Source organism: Aquarana catesbeiana, linkage group LG05, assembly GCF_042186555.1.
Source record: "Aquarana catesbeiana isolate 2022-GZ linkage group LG05, ASM4218655v1, whole genome shotgun sequence".
Taxonomy (NCBI): Eukaryota; Metazoa; Chordata; class Amphibia; order Anura; family Ranidae; genus Aquarana; species Aquarana catesbeiana.
The window spans coordinates 53184823-53209884 of record NC_133328.1 but is presented as its reverse complement, the minus strand read 5'-3'; the positions used below and the strand labels follow the sequence as shown (position 1 = coordinate 53209884).

Below are 25062 nucleotides of genomic sequence, written 5' to 3'. Positions count from 1 at the left end.
GCGGTGTCTCTGTGACATGCCGCCACCGAAGGTACAGGGCTGCGCGCACACGATCACGCGCATGCCCTGTTTAAATGGACAGATGTCATATGACGCCCGCCCAGAACAAGAGCTGCGCTGCCTGGCCGTCACATGACGGCCAGCGGGCGGCAAGCGGTTAAACAAGGATTTTTTACATCCCTGCTGAATTATGGCTCCAGCATCATGCTGTAAATATAACAGAGTTTTGGAGACTTTGAAGAGGACTGAACATTTTTTTTGTCTTGAAAAGAGTAGGGGATGGTTTTCTCTACCAATGACACAGCAGGAAGTAAATGAAGTGAGTGAATGTCTCTAAAAATTATGGGGAGATTCCCTCTTAGACAATTGTCATTGGAACAGGTGTCGCCATAGGAAGATTTCCCATTGCCTCGTTCACACAGGCGTACTACAGCATACACCCTTGTGAGGAGCGTATCTACCCCCTCGGGGATGCACAGGTGTTCTGTACATCCCTGGGCAGGCAATCACATTCATGTCACTTAGGAGGCAGTGGTAGGGTTGCCATCTTTTCATCAAGCCAACCCGAACACTTCAGCGGTGCACAGATTTTTTATTTTTTTGCAGTATACACTATAGATTGTAAAAGACCTGGGACACCTTTAGTAGTATTTTAGCACCTGTAGCAATCCCTGGTGAACAGTGGGTGTGGCCAAATTGTGTTAATAATGGCAGAAGCTTAAGGAGCGTAGTCAAATCAAAAAGGTCTGTCCCCAGTGCATTCCCCACCCCCCTCCAGGTCAGCCAGTATATCCCCCCCAGGTCAATTTATCCTCCAGTATAATCCCTCCTTGGTCAGTCTGTCCCCCCAGTACATCCTCCCAGGTCATAATATAATCCCCCCAGGTCAGTCTGTCGCCAGTATAATTCCCCAGCTTCAGTCTGTACCCTAGTTAAAGTGTCCCCTCTACCAATATAATTAAAAGCAATGGAAGCCTATGGGAGAGGAGAGGTGGATAGGAGGACTGGTGCTGTGGGGCTGCCACTGATGTGTCCGGGTTTCAGGTGGACTGAAACCCGGACATAGGATTTAATGCCCAAACTGTTCGAATGAATCCTGGACAGGTCGCCACCCTATGCAGTGGCTCTATGGACACAGCCGCTGCTCCCAATTGTAAATCTGTGCAGGTGCACACAGACAGTGTGCACTTGGGGCTTGTGCTTCCACATATGTTAAACTGGGAGAAGTGGCTGTGTCTGTGCAGCCGCTGAGTCCCAACTGACATGAATAGGACTGCCTGCAAGGGGACGCATGGAACACCTATGTGGCCCTTGCACAGGCATAGGCTATAGAACACCCATGTGAATAAGGCCAAAAAGAGGATGAAATGCCATAGTGGGGACAAAATCAACCGTAAAAAACGTTCCCAATTCTATCTAAAACCAAAAAAAGGGGTTCTCTTTAGCTAAAGTAAAGGCTGGCTTTGGTTGGCTAGCCCTCACAAACATTGCTAACCTCTGGATGGACATTACAAAGGAAAGAATTTGAGAGTTCTAAAAAAAAAAAAAAAAAATAGAAGCTAGGTTGGGTGATATAATGTAAAAAATGTAAAAAGTAGAAATGTAAAAGACAAATCCTAATCTGTACCTAGGCTGGGAACACAACATTGGCCTCTTCAAATCACTAATATATCCACCCACTTCAACCAATTTACAGCCCCATTCTAGCACATTAGCTCTTCCTGCTTTCAACAACTATTTTTGACTCTTTTTATTTTTCACAAAACAATAGGAAAAGTTAGAAGTGCTGCTGAGCACAAATGTGTAAATCAACTCTAATTTCTGCAATTTAGCACAAATTAAGGCAAATTATATACATCCAATCTGCCAAAAGACCAGTTGAACAGTTGAAAAAAAATGATTAAAAGTGTAATTCTTCTAGAACGAAGAGGAAGAAAAAACAGAGCATCTCATAATCAGTCCCTTTGTGCACAACGCTGAGAAGGATCTTGAAATTGCAATCAAGTTAAAAATCCTTAGAGGAGAACATTACCTTGAAGATGTACAATCATTTTTTTTCATGTTTTTTTTTTCTAAAAACTAAGAACACATTGCAAAAATGTTAAATAAAATAAGAAAAGACCTACATAAATTCCACAATTTTCTGTTTGTCATAAGTAAACAAACTGAGTCCAGGCTACTAAAGTAAGAGACAATTTATTTAGGGCATTTAGTATTACAACTCCTTTAACAGTATTTATAATACTTGGGGGTTTATTTACTAAATTAGGAGAGTGCAAAATATGGTGCACTTTGCATAGAAACCAATCAGCTTCCAGTTGTATTGCTAAAGCTTAATTGAATTAGCTGAAGATAAAAGCTGATTGGCTATCATACACAGCTGAACCAGTTTCTGAGTGCTCCAGTTTTACTAAATCAACCCCTTAGTAACTTAACTAAAGTTGCTGCAGAGCTTAGTAAATGAGGAGAAGCTCTGCTGACCATCATCCAATCATGTACAAGCAAAAATGCGGTTTTGTATTTTCCTTGCATGTGGTTGGGTATTCTTTGCAAAGTGAAGCCTCATCTCATTTACTAAGCTCTGTAGCAACTGCACTTGCATAGTACACAGTCTATAGAACTTTAGTAAATCCACCACCTCACTGGGTAATGATGATGCTCATTGGCAACTACACTGCACAGTCAAACTCAAGGTCCAAACACATTTTTTAAATCTATGAACACCTTCAGGTCTTGGGTATGTTTGCTTGCATGGCAAGTCAAATGGAATGAAAAGGTATTTCAAAACAGCTCAAAGCAGCTAAGCGGGAGGTCTGAAGCAGAACAGAAGGTGGTCAGAGGTTCCTTAGTAAGAATTCAAGAGGACAGAAGGAGGTTGAGTGTTTCTCATGCCGCGTACACACGAGCGGACTTTATGGCAGACTTGGTGCGGCGGACTTTCCGAATGAACGGACTTGCCTACACACGATCAACCAAAGTCCGACGAATTCGTACGTGATGACGTACACCGGACTAAAACAAGGAAGTTCATAGCCAGTAGCCAATAGCTGCCCCAGCGTCGTTTTTTGTCCGTCAGACTAGCATACAGACGAGTGGACTTTTCGACTGGACTCGAGTCCGTCGGAAAGATTTGAAACATGTTTCATTTCTAGGCTCGTCGAACTTTTGGGAAAAAAAGTCCGCTGGAGCCCACACAGGATCAAATTATCCGACGGACTCCGGTCCGCCGGACCAAGTCTGCCGTAAAGTCCGCTCGTGTGTACGCGGCATCAGAATGAAATCAGGAGGACACTGGGAGGTCAGAGGCTACTCAGAATCGATGCATCTTAAAGTATATTTCAAGGTAAAAACATAATTTAAAAAAACACATGCGGTACATCTCTGCAATACATACAGTTTCCCCAACCCCTTTGAAACCCTACAAGTACATTAAATGCCTATTGATCTGCCAGAAATTAACTGTTTATCTGAAGCCCCTCTCCTCTGGAATCTCCTAAAGCACACATTTTACACAGCACCTCAGAGCTCCAGAAGGCAGGAAGTAAGGATCTGATGTCACACACTGCACAGCATAGAGAATGAAGCTGAATGTAATCTGAGATCTGAGTGTTGTGGAAAAGACACATCCACTTCAACACAGTCTCATAGGCAAGCATGCACAACTGAGGCTGTCAATCAATTTTGTTGATGGGAAGGTGGGCCGTCCCCTAGGATTCTGTGTGGGCTATTAGAAGTGCCTCATGCAGATAGCAGAGGGAAGAGGGAGCAGATAGAACACCTAAAAAAGAAAACAAATGCAAACATCACATCTAAGAATTGGAGGTGGTAAGTTGCAATATACTAAATCTCTACTTCTGGATTTATTACTAATTTTCGAAAGAGCAAATACGAGAAGTGCATTGTTAGGGTTTACATGCACTTTAAATGTAGGCTGAACTCACTTAAAGCGCTTGCTAACCCCCCAAAAAAATGGATCCTGCTTCTTTAAAGCATGTTATATGACACAGTGCTTGTCCTGTGTCATTTGGCCCCCTGTAACACCTAAGAAAACTGGCTTATCCTGCCAGTCCCCCCCCCCCCCCCTGTAAACTGACCGCGATGTATTATGGTTGCTGAGACCAGACACCGTGGTCAGTTTATGTGCCTCTGTCATCAGCAGCCTGTTGTCTGCTCTCCTCTCTGCTCCTGTGTCCTCCTTCCCCCTCCCCTCTCTGTCTTTGTGAGAGCCAGCCCTCCCCCCTCCTGCTGCTCTCGTAACACTAACCTATATATACCATCAGCACTGCCTCCTATTGCAGTGTCCCCCTCTGTGAATGATTTATTATATAAATTATTAAAGAAATAAATGCTGCAAATACCTCATATAAGAGCCGAGATTGCGATCACATGACCGAGCCAGCTCTCTCCTCCTCTTCTCTTCCCCTCCAGACTGACATCAGCAGAGGAATCTCAGCTCCGCCCGCTGCATCTCTCAGAGGAGGAAAGGAGAAAGCTGGCCAGTCATGTGATCGCAATCTCGGCAGTGAAATGAGGTATTTGCAGCATTTATTTTTATAAATCACACACAGAGCGGGATACTACAATATGAGGCAGTGCTGATGGTGTATACAGATTAGAATGGCTTACCAACCACTTTAAATTGATGCTGCCTTTAAACATCTACTTAGGCTCTTAGGGTGAAACCAAGTAGATGTATTGTGCTACCCAAGGTTTATATCTAAAAAATCAAAAATTTGTACAACATGTTATTAAATCATAATAAGATCATAATATATATATACAGCAATATATACAATATAACATAATACAGCAGCCTCTGTATTGTATTAAAATGTATACATTTTTTTAATATTTGAATAACAGTATCCCTTTAAAAGATGACCACATGAAAGATGCAGCCCGATGAAATCATAATGCAATAAAGTCATCTTGTAACTGGATTCAGTGGGATGAAATCACCCATATGCCACCAAGATAAATCCATTTGGACATGAATCAATGTAAACAAAGATCTGAAATTTGGTCCCAGTTTGTACAGTATATTTGTATTGGATGATGACCATTCCATGTGCATGGGTTCTTTTTAACATATTGTGTGTTTCCATTTTTTCTTCTCTGTGCCTGGTTTACTATTTTTATAGTCCCGACATTGATAAATGGCTCTTCAAAGTTTAACAACCATTATTGAAAGGGTAAAATATGGACGTTGTGCTCTCTTTTTACCATACAATATGTATCATCAATGAGAGACATATAACACATTTCCTCTACCTTATTACAGTGCAAATTGATGCAAGCCACAAAAAATAAAAATCTCACAGTTCATTATCTTGATGCCCTCAGTATGTTCCAGTATAAATAGCAATTTTATTCCTTTATTCTTTTGTCCTTCCTTGATCTAGCTTTTAAATTGGTGAGCTGATGCAGATGGGAGGAGATGGGTGAGATTTGCGTGAAACTCTTTTTTGCCGTGTGAAAGCAGCAAAATAGGAGGTTTAAAGATCTGCAACTGATTATGCTGAATATAGGAAAATAGGTTGACAGTTACAGGGAATTATTGTTATATAATCATTATGAAAAAGAAAGACAAAATGAGAAAAATGTAAAAGAAAATATTAGCTATAGATCAATGCTTTTAGAGCAATGGTACTCCACTACAGATTGAATGGACCTTAATTACCCAGCTGGGTATAAAAATAAAAGTACAGTATAATATATACTTAGAAAACTGGACTATTTTTTTCCTATCTGTTACAGATATTTGCTCAGCTTTACCACTTGAAGATCAGGCCTTTTTACTGGCACTTTTTGTTTACATATAAAAATCATTTATTTTTGCTATTAAATTAATTAGAACCTCCAAACATTATATATTTTTCGAAAGGAGAGGCCCTAGAGAATAAATTGGTAAACATGCCTGCAACAGCAATAGGCTTGTCACAGGTACTCTTTATGGAGGGATCTGGGGTCTATAAGACCTGAAATCCCTCCTTTGTGCTTGAAAGCATTCAAAATGCCAAGATTGGTGTTTTTGAATACTTGCGATTTTTTTTAAACTGGCGCCTTTAAGACTCCAGTAAACCGGAAGTGATGTTATGACATCGCTTCTGGGTTTCTACATTTGAGACCTGATCAAAGCCAAACCCGGCTTTCTTCAGGTCTGCGGCCAGCCGGCGGACATGCTGGTGGGATGGGAGAGCCCAGGCGATCTGTGGAAGGTGGCGGGAGGGGACGTATAGAAAATATAATCAAATGTATATAAATTATATCTAAAGGCAAAACGTTCACCTTTTTTCATGTTGAAAAGAGTAGTGAAGGGTAAATATACTTCTAGGTTGTTGTTTGGGTTTCCACCTGTTTTGGATTTCCCCTCATTTTCCTTCTTGGTGATGTAGCCAGGAGTTTGGCTGGAGACAGAGAGCAATTTAGAACACTCTCTGTGCTCCCAATGGACTTCAGCTGAATGGGTTAGCACAACCTGCCTTCATCCTCCAGGGGGCGCTGACAAGCAGAAGGCACTCAAGAGACTTGATGGTTGGCAGCATTGAATCATGGCAGATGTAGTGCAGGGGAAGGATCATGCTATGGGAATCAATGGACTATAGTACTACTATTCCCAATGTGAGCCGAGTATAAAGAGAGAGAGAGAGAGAGTGCTGTATTTTCACAGGCTTAATACTGTGCCAGGAAACCAATGTGTGCACCTCCCTGCTTCTGTGTGTACATCAACCTGCTACAAGCCTGTGGTCATGTGCTGAGGACTGCAGTTGTTCCAAGAAGATCCAGAAGTGAGTGGACACCTAAACCTGATATGAAGTGAGCTAACACCTAAACCTGATAGGAAGTGAGTGGACACCTGAACCTGCATAGGAAGGGAGCAGACACTTGAACCTGATAGGAAGTGAGCGGACACCTGAACCTGATAGGAAGTGCGCTGACACTTAAACCTGATGGGAAGTGAGCTGACACCAGAACCTGATAGGAAGTGCGCTGACACTTAAACCTGATGGGAAGTGAGCTGACACCAGAACCTGATAGGAAGTAAGCAGACACCTGAACCTGATAGGAAGTGAGCGGACACCTAAACCTGATAGGAAGTGAGCTGACACCTAAACCTGATAGGAAGGGAACAGACACTTGAACCTGATAGGAAATGAGCGGACACCTGAACCTGATAGGAAGCGCGCTGACACTTAAACCTGATGGGAAGTGAGCTGACACCTGAACCTGATAGGAAGTGAGCGGACACCTGAACCTAATAGGAAGTGAGCGGACACCTGAAAACCTCCTTCCATGCTTGGCACATGACAGCAGTATGGTGGCCGGAGTCCCAGCACAGACTATTCTGCTCCCCACTGCAGTGCTCTCCTCGTCTCCCAGAGAAGATTAGTATATTTACTAATCATTGCTATTACTATGACAGCGGAACTCACTATATAAACTGGCATTGCACACCTGACTCCATTACCCTTTGATGAAGTCGCATGTTCAGTGACGCAACACGTCAGGAGGAACCAGGTGTCGTCACTTCCAGTCGCGGCCCAGACCGGAAGTCCCTTTGTATATCTGTACTGGGTGTTTAACAACTGTAAGTTACTACTCGTTTTTTAAATATTATTGGATTACTACACTACGGAGCCCCCCCTTCTTTATTGCATGTAAACTGCATTGGATGAGCCTGGAAACTTTCCCTCTTATCGGCATTGTTGTGGATATTTTCGAGAATCAATCGATCATTGAGGATCCATCTTTCTATCCATACAAGGGCTTGATTTGACCTGTAGGGGTCTTCCTATGAGGTGCCGACCGTACGCACATATGTGATAACAACCGATGCGGCTAAAAATGGCTTGGCTGTTATCCTTAAGGAGCGAAAGGGGATGCCCCCCCCCTGCTGCCTTCTGCCGCTCTTCTTGGGCCTCCCGTCCCACCGGGAGACCCGATCCACGATCTGGCACGTCCACCGGCTAGTCCTTGTGATCAGATTTTTTTTTAAAGAGACAGGTTCTGGAGACATGTGTGAAGACTCAGCCGACGCACCAAACCAACTGCATCACCAAGGTAGGCATTGAAAAGGGTATCTCCCCTTTTGAACTAATGGGTTTCTCCTTTCCCATTCAGCCTAAATATACCCTGGATTTAGCCCTATGCTGCCCAATTGGCACACTTAATATACACAGATGATTTACCTCCCCTCCATTTAGACTGCTCCAAATGATTAATGCATGTCGGTATACCGCATATATGCCAATCTAATAAATAACAGCCACTCCACAATGACACCATATACATATGTACATACTTGTATTTACATCTACAAGGTGATCTTATACAATATGGGCTATTTTATATTTATTTTTGGGTTAGTATGGGCCATTTCTTTTGAATGTCAATACTTTATCGATTAGTCTTTCTGTCATTACTATTATGTATTTATTCTCCTTTTTCCTTAGGCCCAATTATTCCATCACCTTGTTTGTTGGTCTCCTCATTAGATCATAGACACTCTTCTGACACTGGGCTGGTTGGGTTGGCTGCAGAGAACCCTCCCTTTGGGGATCTTTGTGTGTGACATTTTGAGCCTCCAGGGGGCTTTTTCCATCTTCTTCTGGTTGTTCTCTCCAACAGGAAAGATTTATTTCTCATATGTTTCAGCTTCATTTCATTTTAATTAAGAAATGTTTATCCTACGATACAGCACTGGTATGTATATGCTCTTATGGCTGCTGTGCTTCCAAGTGCAGACACAGTGCTTGCCTTGATCATGCTATAAACAGCATACTGTGTTTTTTCTCTCTTTCTTTCAGAGTACTTTTTTAAATTCTTGCTTTGCCTTTTCTATGTCCCTGAAGAAGGGATAAACTTCAAGACTCCTGAAACGCATCGGGTTACATGAGAAGCCTTAGAAGCCTTCCAATGTTTTCCAGCTCTTGATGAGCACGATACTCAGTGTATGATGTATTGTATATTGCTATGGTGTTGTTTTGCACCTACTGTTTTTTAATACCTAAATAATAAAAAATATTTTTGTTCTTATGTTCATTAGATTTTTTTCTATATATAAGTTTTCCCTTAAAGTCCCATAGTACCAGGGGGTACTTTCTCTTTGTTCCTATATAATAGGAAGGATTTGTGGGGGTTTTGGGGGACAAGATTTATGCTAGGATAGAAAGCTTGAGTAGAAAGAGGATACTGTATGTGCTAGGTGGGTGTTTTTTTGGGGTGAGGGAGATTTGTGCTAGGAGGGGGGGTTTTCGTTTTGAAATTTTTGCACGGGGGGGCCCATCCGAAATGCTGTATGGGGCCCCGTGATTTCTAACAGCTGCCCTGTGGTCAAATCTCAGTAAAGCTGCAGCGGCTCAGCTGATGCCAATAGATTTTATAACAAGCCATCAAACTTTTCATTCTGATTTAGGTAGCAAGGCAATTTCAGCGTTTGAATAAATCTACAAGAAGCTATTAATTTCTCTTCAAATTTTTTTTTAGCGTACAATCGTAGGAAAATGTCATCCCATTTGCAGCCATTCAATACTGTTTCTTTCTGTCATCTTCATTAGGACACATAGAATCCTTGAAACTACCCGGCTTCCTGGCTCATTTGCATGCTTCTATTGAGAATGCAGACACAGCTATAGGAAACAAATGACTGCATGCGAGTCCCTTACTGCATCCGCCTTTTTTGCCAATTAAACCATCTTCTAAGGGAAGGTGGGAAGGCTAAGAGTCTTAGACTGCATTCACACAAAATGCAACAAGTGTTTTTAGGTCCCATAGAAATAAATGGAAATGCCTGAATAGAGCTTCATGGGCGTTTTACCGGCATTTAGGCTGCGTTTTTAAGCCCAACAGTTGTCTCCACCCCTTGTAATCACACACACCCCTAATCAAGCACATGATCAGCAAGATGGAGGACATCAGTTTGCTGCATGAAGCTGAGGGCTTCATTGCCTTGGTGCGGTCACATCCCTGTCTTTATGACACCAAGCACCCACAATACAAAAAGATCAACTACAAAACAAGAATATGGGAGGAAATCTCAGCAAAAATGATTGTCGGATGGTCCAAGTTCACAAACCAAGAAAAGCATTATAAAGGCGTTTGCATTTATTAAGTATGATAAAGGTATATGTTCTGCAGCTATGTTTTTCCTTTGCTTTTCTTCTCACATGTCATATCTTTCCTGTTGTTCTGCTGCTTGTATTGTACAGTTGTGAAGCTGAACATACAGACATGTTTCAGCATTGTAGTCATGTGGTGTAACATGTGGGGATAGAGAAATGCACTACAGCACTTCAAAATTTACACTGTGAATGTGTCCGACACTACGATTTCACATGAGTGTGGGTACCATTCAGAATGCATGGCAAACCCCCCCCCCCCCCTCATGTATGCGAAATCGCAGTTCAGGTGTGTGACCTGCAGTGAAATTGCATTGTCAAAAAGACCATGCGATTTCACTGTGGGTCCAGACCTACACGTTTAGATGTGTGTGGGTGCCATTCAGAATGCTTGGCATCCCCCTACGCATGTGAAATCGCAGTTTGGGTGTGTGACCTGCAGTGAAATTGAATGGTCAAAAAGACTGATGCAAAAATTGAAGACACATAACACTGAAATTAATTCAAATACTTTATTGTGTAAATGGTATTGGAATTCCTTATTTTCAAATGTAGAAATTGACATATTATGCAGAAATTGACATATTATGCTTTTTCAATGGCTTCCATTTGCCATGGAACCTGTCCAGTTGTCATGAAATATCTGGTGAAATCATCCCAGATATGGGCGCCAATTGTACTTCAACGGTTCCCGCTCCATTCAGCCCTCTGCATAGGGTGCATTAAGGCATCTTCAAATCGCCATCCCACTGCCTTACAAAATTGTGCAAGATGCACTTTGCCTTCACTGTAGACATGGCGTTCTGCATATTCAGATAGATGGCTCTGTGCAAAAAACGCCATTTGTTGGAAAGTAAGCAAATGCCTCATCCCCAAGGCAAGCGTAGGGTGCAGGTGGATGATTGGTTCCTGGTAGCAGAGAGTTTGCAGGCAGGTCCAGATCATTGGTACGCAGCATCTGGCCGAAGGTGGAATTGGCAAAGATGCTGGAGTCTGAACTACTCCCATAGGAGCCAATGTCCACATATCGGAAGCAGTAGTTGGCTTCCACAACTGCCAGCAGGACAAAGGAGAAGTTTTTTTTATAGTTAAAGTATTTGCTTCCACTTGAAATTGGTTGGACGATGCAAATATGTTTTCCATCCACGGCTCCAACACAGTTCAGAAAATTGCACCACTCCCAAAACAAATTTGATATTGATACCCATTCCTCCTTCATAGGCTTTGCCATCACCATATTGTGCATCACATCACAGATTATATTGCATGTGTTGCGAATTATGTAGATTTATGTATGTATGTATCGCTGTAGATTTTCCAGCCATGAAAGAAAAGTGCAAACTGGCCAATGATTGTCCAGTACCTGTGGGAGAAAGAAAAATTATCATTTTTGTTTTGTTCTTTTTATAGTAATCATCATGAAAAAAAATGGAAGAGCCTCAAGGATGCATACACACGATATAGGATGCAAGGGAGAGAATTTAAAAGTGGACAGGCTGCCGTTTATCCCCCTCTCTACATCCACGCAAAGGATTTGGATTTCTTGAGGCACGTTTTAGAACTGAGCTGGTAAGTCATGCTCCTTTGAAAGTATGTCATATAAAGTACTGTATATAGACATTCTAAAGTATGGTTCTTTTCTTTTTTTTTTTTTTTTACAGTACCCAAAGTTCATGGGAAATGGCACGTGCTACTGCTGCATCTCCCGCTCCTGATCCAGAATGCCATGATGAGAGCCCTGATAAAAAAGCCAGCTAGTCAATGCCTCACATGCAACCAGAAAATGTTGAAACCACATCAATGTCTTCTTCGGGGGGTTGGGGGGGATGTGACCCTCGGGCTTATGTTGTAACCCCTCTGGCTGAAGAGGTCAACCCACCAGCTGGAGTGGTCATCCCTGCGACTGGAGTGGCCACTCCTCTGGCTGGAGTGGTACACCGATCGTTGACTAGGTCCGTTCGAGGCAGGGGGGAGGACAGATTCAACCGTCTCGTAGACTTAATGGATTAATTCTCTAAAAGAATTGGGGATAGCACAAGCATTCTATTTCTGAAAAGCTTGAATGAGTTCGTAATGCTTGTCCCCCAATCTAGCCAGGTAGAAATGCGTAGAGGACTGCTGAACATCGTTTCATCGCTCATTCCCAAAACCACACCCTCCCAATTCCCACCTGTCCCATCAACAAATCATCACAGTACAAGTCCTCCTTATCCTACACCTCATCACCATGCTCCATGCACCATTGTCAGGTCACCTGTATCCAGGTGACAGATGCACACCTTTGGGATCAGGAGTGCACCGCAAGGTAGTGGACCCTACGGCTGACTGCTGCGGATTGAACCCTGGGAGGTTTCAGGAAGCAGGTCTACTGGATCACTGACACAGATTCCACTGGGGGCTAGAGCATAGATTCCCCAGGGCACGGAGTCTAAGAGCCAGCAGGTGTTTACCAGAGCCTTTAATGGTAAGGATGGACTGCGCTGCAGTCTGGCTCCAGGTCGCGGCCCCCAGGGTCTCACAGCTCACGGTAGACTACAGGAGAAGAGGAAGGAGGCAGCAGGCTGGAACAACAAGGAAAGTAAGGGACAAGCCAAGGTCGGGGCCACAAGCAGACAAGGACAACAGAGTACACGCCAAGGTTCAGGGTCACAGGCAAACAGGGATGGTCGGGAACAGGCCAAAGGTTAGGGTCACGAGCAGACAGAAATAGTTAAGAACAGGCCAAAGTCGGTAACAGGAATTAGACGCAGGAAACACAGCAAGTACACACAGAGGCTAACACACAATAGTTGATCAGCACTGCTGGCTTGCAGTGCACAGGTTAATATAGGGTTCCCTGATAGGGCCTGGGGTGGGGCTATGCTTAGTGGAGAGGTTACAAAAGCAGTCAGGTGAGGGTCAGCTGGTCTCTAGAGATGAACACATGGATACAGGTATGCTGATCGACAAACTCTATTGCATAACCATGACAACCATGCTCCATCATCATCATACACATTCACACCACCACCTGCTCCCTATGGTTGATCAGCACTGCTGGCTTGCAGTGCACAGGTTAATATAGGGTTCCCTGATAGGGCCTGGGGTGGGGCTATGCTTACAGGAGAGGTTACAAAAGCAGTCAGGTGAGGGTCAGCTGGTCTCTAGAGATGAACACATGGAGACAGGTATGCTGATCGACAAACTCTATTGCATAACCATGACAACCATGCTCCATCATCATCATACACATTCACACCACCACCTGCTCCCTACACTAATTACCCATATTACCCACCCAGCTCTTATCCCCCTCCTCCATCCTCATACCAACAAGACTATTATTCCACCAATACATTTCAATCAGTTTCCCAGGATAACCCCCACCTTTCAAGTCCCATTCATTCTTCCCTCACTCTGCCATGCAGTCCATTCAACCGACTTGCACGCATTCATCTACTTATATGCATCCCTCACAATCATCTACGTCCACACGTCCATTCCAACAGTCAACGTACATGCAGCATTCCAAACAGTCATCATCCATTTCTCCCTCTGAATATTCTCCTTGCCCACCGACTACATCCTCCTATCCTGCTCCTTCTACTGGATCGGCCACGGGAATGAATGATGAAATGCAATGCCCAATATCCTCACCCTGCAGATTTGAGAATCTTTGAAGTTTTTTTTTTTTTAATATAGCTTTTGGAGGAGTGGCATCTGGTGTGGCCTGCGGCTGCTGAAGCCCATCTTCTTTGATTAAATTTTTTTGTGCGTTTATTATGATATTCTGCCTAACTAGGTTCTAATGAATGGCTATTTAAGTTACCGTTGCCCTTCCCTCAGTCTGCCCATTAACCTCTGGCTAGAGGGTGAGAAGGGAGTTTATCCCTGGTGCCGCACATCCGTGTGGTCCTACTGATGTTGTTGAGGGTGGCAACTCTCAACACCATAAATAGATGTGCCTCAGGTACAATGTTTTGTGTGATAATAAAAGTTGGTATTCTGCATACCTTGCTTCTACACAAATGGTTATACCGTTGCCTTTCTATCAGTCTGCCCATTCTCCTCTGGAGGGTGAGAAGGAAGTTGATCCCTAGTGCTGCACATCTATAGTCCTATTGATTGGGTTGAGAGCGGCAACCTCTGCCTTGACCAGGCAGAGGTTGCCATTCTCAACACCATCAATAGATCTGCCTTAGGAACAATGTTTTCTGTGATAATAAAAGTTGGTGTTCTACATACCTTGGTTCTAACATATACTGATGCCTTTCTATCAGTCTTCCCATTCTCCTCTGGAGGGTGAGGAGGGAGTTGACTATATTGTTATTTTATGTTATATACTAATAAAGCATACAATTTAAAAAAATAAGTAAATGTGTGCACTACAAGTACACTTTAAGCCACATCTGTGTATATGTGTCTCTTCTTCATAGTGGGTATAGGAGGAGGTTGGGAGTAGAAAGTTAGGGTTGCAGGGGAGTAGATTAGGGGGATATTAATAAAAGTATCTTTTTTTTTTTTAAAGGTAAAAAAAGGGCATCTTTTACTTTTTGTTTGCATGCAGGAGCTTATTATTGCATAGTGATCACCAGATTGCTGATGCCATGCAGGTCTTTGGCACACTGTCAGTGTATCTGCTTACAGATTCCCAGCTCATTGAGAACTACTACTGGTCTGGTTTTGTGGTCATTTACATGGAGCTGTGTGTTGAATGACGTGGCCATGTGGGTGCGGCCCCGCACTGCCACACTATTAGTATGTATGGGGAAATTCTCCCCATATGGCTGGCCCGGGGGGGTGGGGGGGCAGCAGATGCAGCATTGGGAACGTGTTGCATGTTCCCACATCGGGTGGAACTAGGGTTGCCACCTTCTCACCAAGCCAGACCCGAAAACTTTAGCAGTGCAGGGCAATTTTTTTTCGCATAGTATACACTATAGTATTATAAAAGACCTGGAACACCTTTGGGTGACCCTAGAATAGTAGTAATGCAGTGCGTGAAGTGCACCGTAATGAACAGTGCGTATGGCCAAATTTCTCTTGCTGACATCATTGCCCTGCCCCCCAGTAATGCCGAACCTGTCCCCATACAGCTGCCCACAGCTCCTGGATGGCAACAGATTTTTATGTGACTATCTTGGTTACTTGGAGAGCCACAGCCCTGTCTGAATAATGTGTCCGGGATTCAGACGGACTGAAACCCGGACACATGATTCAAAACCCGAACTGTTTGGGTGAATCCTGGACAGGTGGCAACCCTAGGTGGAACATGTAACATGTTCCAGAGAGAAGAGAGGGGTAGGGAGTGGGTGTGGGAGATGGGGGTTTGGAGAGGGTATGGGGAGTGTGGTGGGGAGGTGTGTTGATGTTGCTTACCTCAGTGTGATGATGAGCCTTTCCACCGGCGGAATACTGTTCCGAAAATAGGTGTGCAGAGAGTAACCCAAGCAACTCATCAAAACTGTAGGGTAGAATATGAAAAGTTAGTAGTTAAATAATCTATCACACATTGTTCAGATTGTACAAACTTTTGCGTGGTTGAGGAGATCAACCTACCTTTTAACAGACACTGGTGTGTACTCAAATAATTTTTCTTCATGCACTCGGAGATCACCGTACATTGCCCAGAACTGGCCAAGCTGTTCTCTATTGGCAATAACAAGATGGACCCAGTATCTGCACTTGTTTTCTTGCTCTTCTTCCTCCAGCATCAGTAGTGCAGCTGCTGCACATGCGAGGAAAACGTTCTTCGCAGACATCTTCCAAAAACCAGAGAGAACACAAGAAGCACACAGAAACTTGACCTTCACAACCACACCAACACTACCCACAAAACAGGAAGAGGAGGACCACTTTATGATGATGTCAGATGTAAAATGCCTGCCTAAAAACACTCCAAAAATGCCATAAAAACGCCCTAAAAACGCCTGAAAAGGAAATGCTCAGGTGTGAATGCAGCCTAAGATATTACACATAGAGCAGCCAATGTGAATATCGAGGAATACATTGATCTCACAGCAGGCATTAATAAACTCAGCTCTAATTATACAATTAGTACCACTAATGACATACTGTATGTATATATCATTTCTGCATTGTAACAGAGCCAGTGCTGGGAGTTTATCTTTAGGGACTGGAACAGAAAAACATAAAATGAAAAGTTTCCCTTCAACCTGTCACCCAAGTTGATCTTATCTTTCACCTCCATAGAAGGAAAAATATATATATAAAAAAAAAATAATAATAAAGCATATACTGTACAATTAGTACACAAGCCATGTTGTTATTTAACCACTTGACCTCCAGAAGATTTACCCCCCTTCATGACCGGGCTATTTTTTGCGATACGGCACTGCGTTACTTTAACTGACAATTGCACGGTCATGCGGCGATGTACCCAAAGTAAATTTATGTCTTTTTTTCCACAAATAGAGCTTTCTTTTGGTGGTATTTGATCACCTCCTTTGTCAATAAATCCCAATAAATGTAGTTTATTGGGATTTTATGTGATAGACCAACACAAAGTGGCACATAATTGTGAAGTGGAAGGAAAATGATAAATGGTTTTCCAATTTTTTTTACAAATAAATATGTGAAAAGTGTGGTGTGCATTTGTATTCAGCCCCCCTGAGTCAATACTTTGTAGAACCACCTTTCACTACAATTACAGCTGCATGTCTTTTTGGGGATGTCTCTACCAGCTTTACACCTCTGGAGAGTGATATTTTTGCCCATTCTTCTTTGCAAAATAGCTCAAGCTCTGTCAGATTGGATGGAGAGCGTCCGTGAACAGCAATTTTCAACTCTTGCCACAGATTCTCAATTGGATTTAGGTCTGGACTTTGACTTGGCCAGTCTTATGCCCTGTACACACGGTCGGACTTTATTCGGACATTCCGACAACAAAATCCATGGATTTTTTCCGACGGATGTTGGCTCAAACTTGTCTTGCATACACACGGTCACACAAAGTTGTCGGAAAATCCGATCGTTCTAAACGCGGTGACGTAAAACACATACGTCGGGACTATAAACGGGGCAGTGGCCAATAGCTTTCATCTCTTTATTTATTCTGAGCATGCGTGGCACTTTGTCCGTCGGATTTGTGTACAAACGATCGGAATTTCTGACAACAGATTTTGTTGTCGGAAAATTTTATATCCTGCTCTCAAACTTTGTGTGTCGGAAAATCCGATGGAAAATGTGTGATGGAGCCTACACATGGTCAGAATTTCCGACAACAAGGTCCTATCACACATTTTCCGTCGGAAAATCCGACCGTGTGTACGGGGCATAACACATGAATATGCTTTGATCTAAACCATTCCATTGTAGCTCTGGCTGTATGTTTAGGGTCGTTGTCCTGCTGGAAGGTGAACCTCTGCCCCAGTCTCAAGTCTTTTTCAGACTCTAACAGGTTTTCTTCTAAGGTTGCCCTGTATGTTGCTCCATCCATCTTTCCATCAATTCTGACCAGCTTCCCTGTTCCTGCTGAAAAAAAGCATCCCCACAACATGATGCAGCCACCACCATGTCTCACGGGGATGGTGTGTTCAGGGTGATATGCAGTGCGAATCACATGCAATGTCTGACATCGCATGAGTGTGAACCCAGCTTCAAAGCATCACCTATTGACAATTTTTGGTACCTTAGCTGTACACCGTTTCACAACACACAAAGTTTCGATGGTTGACATGTTTGGTATCTATTTGCTCAATGAAACCTCATCTTTTATACTTTACCCAAAATTGGGAACTATGTTGTGCTTGTAGCACTACAATTATTTTAGGAGTATATTTTTTACTGAAAGTATAGATTTGATCAACAGTAGCTGAAAAAAAGTGTGACATAAAAAAACTGTAACCATTTTATTTTAGGGGTCCCCAATTTCATTTGTTTAAAAAATGAAAGGTGTCTCCAAAGACAATCAATATTGTAATGAGCCTAATACACCTTTTAAAGCAGCAATATATTATAAATGTTATACCTTTTTTCCACATAAGCTTCGATTTTGCTATGATCTGCCGAACATGAATCTGTTAAAAATCAAACATAATGGTGGCCGCTTACACCGTTACTAACTGACCATCCAGGCTCCTGTGGAGCAATAAGCACACAAGAAGTACTCTCCTGTGCTCTACAAGTCCGTGCATTCAGCGCTCTACTGCTCTCTGTTTTTCCAGTCCCTCTCTTGGTGGAATAGATCAGTGGTTTTCAACTTCAGTCCTCAAGTACCCCCAAACAGGCCATGTTTTCAGGTTATCCTTTATCTTGCACGGGTGCTTTAAATCAGAGTCAATGGCTTGGTATTTTGGACAGCTTTTTTCTAAGAGAAATTCCCAAAACATGGCCTATTGGGGGTAAATGAGGACAGGGTTGAGAACCACTGGAATAGAGGACAAGTTGAGAAGATTTAGCAGTTTTTGCATTCTACCTCAGCAGTCTCTGCCATTACACACTTGATGAAGCTGAGGATACCTAGTGAAGAAGCAAGGTTTTTTAAATGTTTGAGGTTCATCCAGCTGGCTTCTACTTTGCATTGAATGATGGGACTTGTAGAGGACAGAGCGACACTTCTCATGTACTCCTTCTTGAATCCTGAAGCCCTTTTACCTGCAATAGGCAGAGAGAATTCTGTGGGGTTCCCGCCAGCTCCACACAGCAGATATAATTTTACAGATGAGCCATGTGAGCTACCTCAGGCTGTCTACAAAGAAGGAGGACACTACAGATTGTCACCGTGGTGGCTCTTGGACCTCTCATAAAGCACACGACTGTCAAGAATGGGATGAAAAAGATCATTCATCACCAGTTAGACCATTATGTTAAGATTAAACCAAAAAGGCACAAGCTTAGAGGTATTAATAACAGAGCCCACAGAAGATTCAAGGATCAGATTCTGATGCCCAGCATTGATTATGGTAGCAGCAACAGAATCAAACAAATGCTACCCACTGGGTTCAAGATGTTCCTTGTACACCACATAATGGAACAATGAGCAGCAAGTCATTCTGTGCTGAAATTGTTCATAATGTCTTCTCCAACCATATGACCATTGTGGAAAATGCAGCACAGGTCACCACCAATGTGACAAATCCCAATGCCGGACCGTGGAGTGAGAAGAACAAATAAACCTCTCTTGAAGCTTCAAAAAATATATTGCACTGCTCTAAGCTTTTAAAGCAGCCTCTTGGGGAAGTCCACTGTTCCAAGGACAGGTCTCTGGAGCTTGTCTAGCTCAATAGGTATATTTATTCTACATATATAGCAGAGAGCAGATATTGCTTTACTTCACACTGTTCCCTGTATTTTACATTTTACATACCAGTATTAAGTGGACCTTCAGTCATTTTTTCATTTTTCCATCCATTAAATCTTCTACCCTTGTTATTTTAACTTTGGATAGTAAAACATCTTTTTTCTGCCAGTAAATACCTTATACAGCCCACTTCCTGTTTCTTGTCTGGTAAAAAGTCTAGACTTATGACATTATGCTCAGCTCTCTCTCTCTCGCTCTCATGAGAGTTTGAGAGTTTGCCAGGAGGGGGGGGGAGTCATAAGAGGGCCAATGAGAACTGCATAGCTGGAGGTGTGCCTCTGTGTGTCTGTGTAAATCCAAGAAGTGAACAGGCAGCAGCTTCAGTTGCCCACAGTTAAAATGGATGCAGCCAGACTCAGTGGAGGGAGATTTCTGCAGCATATTTGGCAAGTACAGAATCACAGTATATATAAAATAATATGCAAAGTGGTTGGAGTGAAGTATCAGAATGGCAAAGATGTTTTTATTACAAATTATGTGAGCAGATTGCAGTTCCTCTTTAAAGTGGACCTTGCACCAACAAGCAACGTCTGCTTAGATTGGTCATTTATGGCTGATAACAATATTCACAAGCTATTTTACACAGCAGGGCTATGCACATCACAGCCCACATTTCATGACCCTTTTTTCACTTTGACTTTTATTTAACCAACTTCAAGAGAGCAAAATCCTTGAATGAGGCTACACTCAACAGAAATCCCACTGGTAAGTTTATTGTGTATAGCTGGCTGTTGACACAGTCCCCGCCCTTAAGCCACACTTCTCTGACATGTTTCACCCCTCTTAGCCCTTGTTCACACGAGTTCACACATTCCTGTGCAAGTTACATGCGGTGCCTCCGGGTGTGATTTGAGCCATGGATTTGTATGGCTCAAATTACACCGCATTTGCACCAAACTGAGTGTATGTTAACTTAACATACACTCCGCAATCAGTTCGCATGGACGGGTTGCGATTTAGATGTGGTGCTGAATCTGCAGCAAATTTGATATTAATTTGCTCCGCATCTACTGTGAACCCAGCCTAAGTGGGGTACACACCCTAAGAAAATCAGGCGGACAAGAACAAGTCGGAAATGAGGAAGGAAATAATGTACAGAAATTCTTGTACGACAAAGGCATTTTTTTTGGTGTTAATTGCTTTTGATCATATGCAGTCTTTCTTTTCTGATTTTTCTCATACGAAAAATTGTACGAAAGCGCTACACATGAAACAAAATTCGTTTGTTTGGTTCCCGAACGACAAAAATCTGGGGCATTTGTCCCTTCGGAAAATTTTCATCCGGAAGGTTGGAATTGGCTTTCAAAAGTTGGGTACACACTATCGGAAAATCGTGCGATCATTCCTCGGACGAAAATGTTCGCCCAATTTTCTTATAGTGTGTACAAGCCTTTAGGCTTTTAGGACTTAAACGTGTCAGATGGGTGTGGCCTAAGGGTGGTGACTGTGTCAACTGCCAGCTATACACAATAAATTTACCAGTGGGATTTCCATCTTTGTGGCTCCCCTATAGTGGAGCACCGTGAGTTGTTGTACAGGGGAGCCACCAAGAATCTGTATTCAAGGAGCACTAGATGGTTTTGAGTATGTTTTATGTGCAGTTTTTGTGTGTTTTGTATGTTTTTTGATATGTGCAATTTTTATCATATAATAAATACTATATTTATTGGTGTATAACACTCACTTTTTCACCATGAAAATCTGGTGCAAATAGCATGTGCGTGTTATGCGCCAATACTTCAATTTTAGCTGCCTCGGAGGGGACAGGGAGGGGGGCATGACGAGAGCCATCAGATTACATACAGTGAGGATCTCCTGTTTAGTTGGCAGCCTCTGTAATAGGAAATCCCGTCTCCTGGGCCACCATCGGACCACTGTTCTGTCTATCATAGGAGAGTCTCACTGTATGTAATCTGTCGGCGCTTTACCCGCCCTCCTCACTGTCCCCTGTAGGCAGCAGATGGGCATCGATCAGGCTGCACTGATGGCCGTGGTGAGGCTGCTGCATTGATGGCAATGGTGAGGCTGCTGCATTGATGGCAATGGTGAGGCTGCTGCATTGATGGCAATAGGGAGGCTACTGCATTGATGGCAATAGTGAGGCTGCTGTATTGATGGCAATGGCAAGGTTGCATTGATGTGGACTAATGAGGCTGCATTGATGGCACTTGTGAGGCTGCAGATGGGCATTGATCAATCTGCATTGATGGCAATGGTGAGGCTGCAGATGGGCACTGACCCTTATTTTGCTTTAAAGTTCCTTCTTTAAAATGTAAGTTTTTTTCCTGAAACTTCCCTCTTAAAATGAATGTGCGTGTTATACGCCTGTGCATGTTATACGCTGATAAATACGGTATTTTTTTTGATACTTTTTACAAAAATTGGTTGCTATTATAGTCCTTATATTTAGTTTGTTAGAGTTCTTTATTTTGTATATCATTGATTAGGATGAGGTACCGGACCTATATGGTCTACCAAATGAGGTTCTCTCATTGAGGCCTTCCTCCCAATTTCCTATTTTTTACTTGCATTTTAAAAATGGGATATAAAATGTAAAATGCAGAGCACAGTGTGGAGTAAAGCACGATCTGCTCTCTGCTATGAAGAGGCTCCTAATAATATCACCCATAAGTCTTTGGAGTGCACAGGCTAATATACCCTGCTGGTGACTGCCAAGAACTCGTTTAGAAACATCAACCTCTTCATACAATGTATTTTTCCTACCAGGGCTGAAAAGTACAAAATAACATTTTCGTAAAAAAATAAAATAAAATCTTATCAAGGTATAGAATTTGGCCACGGACTGGATATGCCGGTTGCTTGCTGGGAAATGTCCGGAAAGCACAGAAGAGGAAAATATAATCATCGGTAGAAAACCATGAAAAATGAATTTTCTGCTTAAAAGCTTTCAATCATTTGACTATTATAAAGCATACCGATTATTCTCCCGGGGTTTCAACTCCTAACTTCTCTTGAAAACTGTTTTCTCAAAGCATCATCTAACTTTTTTTTCCTTCCCACCACTAAAGAAGCACCACAGGTGTATTATTTTATTCAGGCCCTGCAGGAAACTCACAAAGCATTTCAAAGTTGAACAGGAAAAGTCAAACTACTCACCCCCAGTCGCCACGGTAATCTCACGCAGAAAATATCCGTAAAATGGAAAATCAAATGACAGGTTCACTCTCTGCAAGGGACAATATCAAGAATAAAAAAAAAAAGTCATTTTTTTTTTTGGTATGTGAAAGAAAATGCTGAATTAAAGTTTTATGTCAAAGTGTTTTATTCATTCTATTCCACCAAACACTCCTTCATTTTAGCTGGTAATAAGACCTAGTTTGAAGCTGTTGCCATAGAAACAATGCAGCCAGTGTAATTGAGAATTTCTGTAAAAGGAAATGCTTAGCATACTCTGAATGTATTTTTCCATCATCAAATTAGTTTAACCTTAAATCTGAGAAAAAAGCAAATCCTCCCATGTTTTGTACTATCAATATTGAAACTTGTACATAAATCTAGTATTTATTAGCAAAGAGAAAGGTCAGTACAGTTCTGTAGAGCAGAAGAAAGGGAGAGTCTCTAGTTCTCATAGCAATATGTCATAATCCCCATTTTCTATATTTTTTGGAAAAAGGCTTCACTCTGATTGGCTGCAACAACTTTGCGCTTGATTTAGCACATGTTTTATAGCAGCTACAATATCCTTTGTGTATCTTATTCTCTATCCCAGGTGTATCCTATTATCTATCCCAGAGGCCTCAAAACTTTCAAAACAAAGGACCTGTTTACTGTCCATCAGACTTTGGGGGGGCGAACTGTGGCCCGTGGGAGTAGAAAATGTCCTGGTTTTAGTGGGATTAAACAATGCCTGATCTTTGGTGTCAGTGGGAGGAATAGTGCTCAATTGTTGGTGTCATAGGGAAGAATAGTGTCAATTTTGTTGGTGTCATTGAGAGGAATAGTGCCCCATTGTTGTTAGTGGCAGGAATTATACCCCATTGTTGGTGTCAGTAGATGGAATAGTATCCCAAGGGCCAAATAAAGGCAAGCAAAGGGCCCCATCTGGCCCTCTGGCCACAGTTTGGAGACCCCTGCTCTCTTATAATTCAAGTCTAATAGGTGTTGTGGCACTTTAGGTGCTAAAATAAGTTAAAGTACATTTGCCATAATAATATTTTTCCTAAAATGGCCTCCAAGCTAAAATGACCTTTAGACATCTCAGGGGTCAGTCCTGAGCTGGCCTGCTCCCTTATTCCTCCTATACCTTTCTGTTGAAATCTAGGGACAAACATGGAGGTAATAGGCCTGCACACCCCAAATATTGTACTACAGAAGAAAATCGAGAATTCCCCCAAGGTTTTTGCAGCAAACAGACTATCAAGCAAATTTCAATATATATATTAGTGTATATAAGTGTTTATTATACAAATATTAAAATCAACAATATGAGCTCTGTTCACATAAAATGTCAGCATTGCCATGAAAGAATGAATTATGCAGAATGTGAACTATAGGACAATCAGTCTTGATTCTGATTATATTACTACCATACACAGTGGGCATGTTTATTTCACGTGAGGAGGAGACATTGAATGGGAAGGACCCCTAAAAAAACAGTTCACGAGAGATGATCACCTACATGTCTCCCATGGAGGTAGGTAGATGACATATACTGTACATGTTAAACTAAACCAAAAAACGTATGCGTTGTCACTCCAATCCCAACTGTAAAACAAAAAAATCTCTGTAATAAACAGCTGCTGCAATCACCTATGTGTGTTCACCACCACAATAAATGAAAATAAAAAGAAAATAGTTCTTGTACTGCCCTGCTGCTGTGTACACAAATAAGTAAAACACTGAAAGTAATTGTGATACCAAACAATAGGGTTAATTTTTTAAAACTGGTGAGTGCAAAAACTGATGCAGCTGTGCATGGTAGTCAATCAGCTTCTAACTTCAGCTTGTTCAATTAACCGCTTAAAGCGGAGAACCACCCAAAAGTGGAACGTCCGCTCATTTGTCTCCTCTCCCCCTCCGGTGCCACAATTGCCACCTTTTGAGGAGGAGGGGGGACAGGTATCCTGTTTCCACTTCCGGGTGGCCCGTGACATCACCGCGGGGCTCCCTCCTCTCCCTGTCGCCGGGCCAGTAGGAGAGAAGAGCGGGGCCTCACGCATGCGCAGTAGGGTTCCCAGCGTGAAGCCGTAAGGATACACTGACGGGTACCCTTACCAGCAATGGCGGTGGCAGCACCCGACAGCTGACGGAAACATCAGTTGCGGTGCCGACATCGCTGGACTCCAAGACAGGTAAGTGTCCTATTATTAAAAGCCAGCAGCTGCAGTATGTGTAACTGCTGGCTTTTAATTTTTTTTTTTCGGGGGCGGAACACCGCTTTAAGGACCAGCCACCGTCATTATACTGCGGCAGGTTGCCTCTCCTGGACGAATCACCGTAGGTGTACATCAGCCTCTTTAAGAGCTATAGGGGGCGCGACGCCGGACAGCCGTCCACCCGCGATCGCTCCATAGAGAGTCAGAATGGGGATCTGTCAATGTAAACAAACAGATCCCCGTTCTGACAGGGGAGGAGAGAGAGGTTAGGAACAGCGATATTTCTCCTCCTCCAGTCAGTCCACTC

The 25062-nt window shown here is 42.7% G+C and overlaps 1 protein-coding gene across 1 annotated transcript in view; it reads right to left on the bottom strand.

Moving 5' to 3' along the window:
• The window catches only part of PLXDC2 (plexin domain containing 2), an 803122-nt gene that overhangs the window by 341035 nt on the left and 437025 nt on the right, over positions 1-25062 (bottom strand). The window contains exon 4 of the mRNA XM_073629749.1: positions 22537-22606. Coding sequence (XP_073485850.1) covers positions 22537-22606 — 70 coding nt within the window. The remainder of the gene's footprint in view (positions 1-22536; positions 22607-25062) is intronic.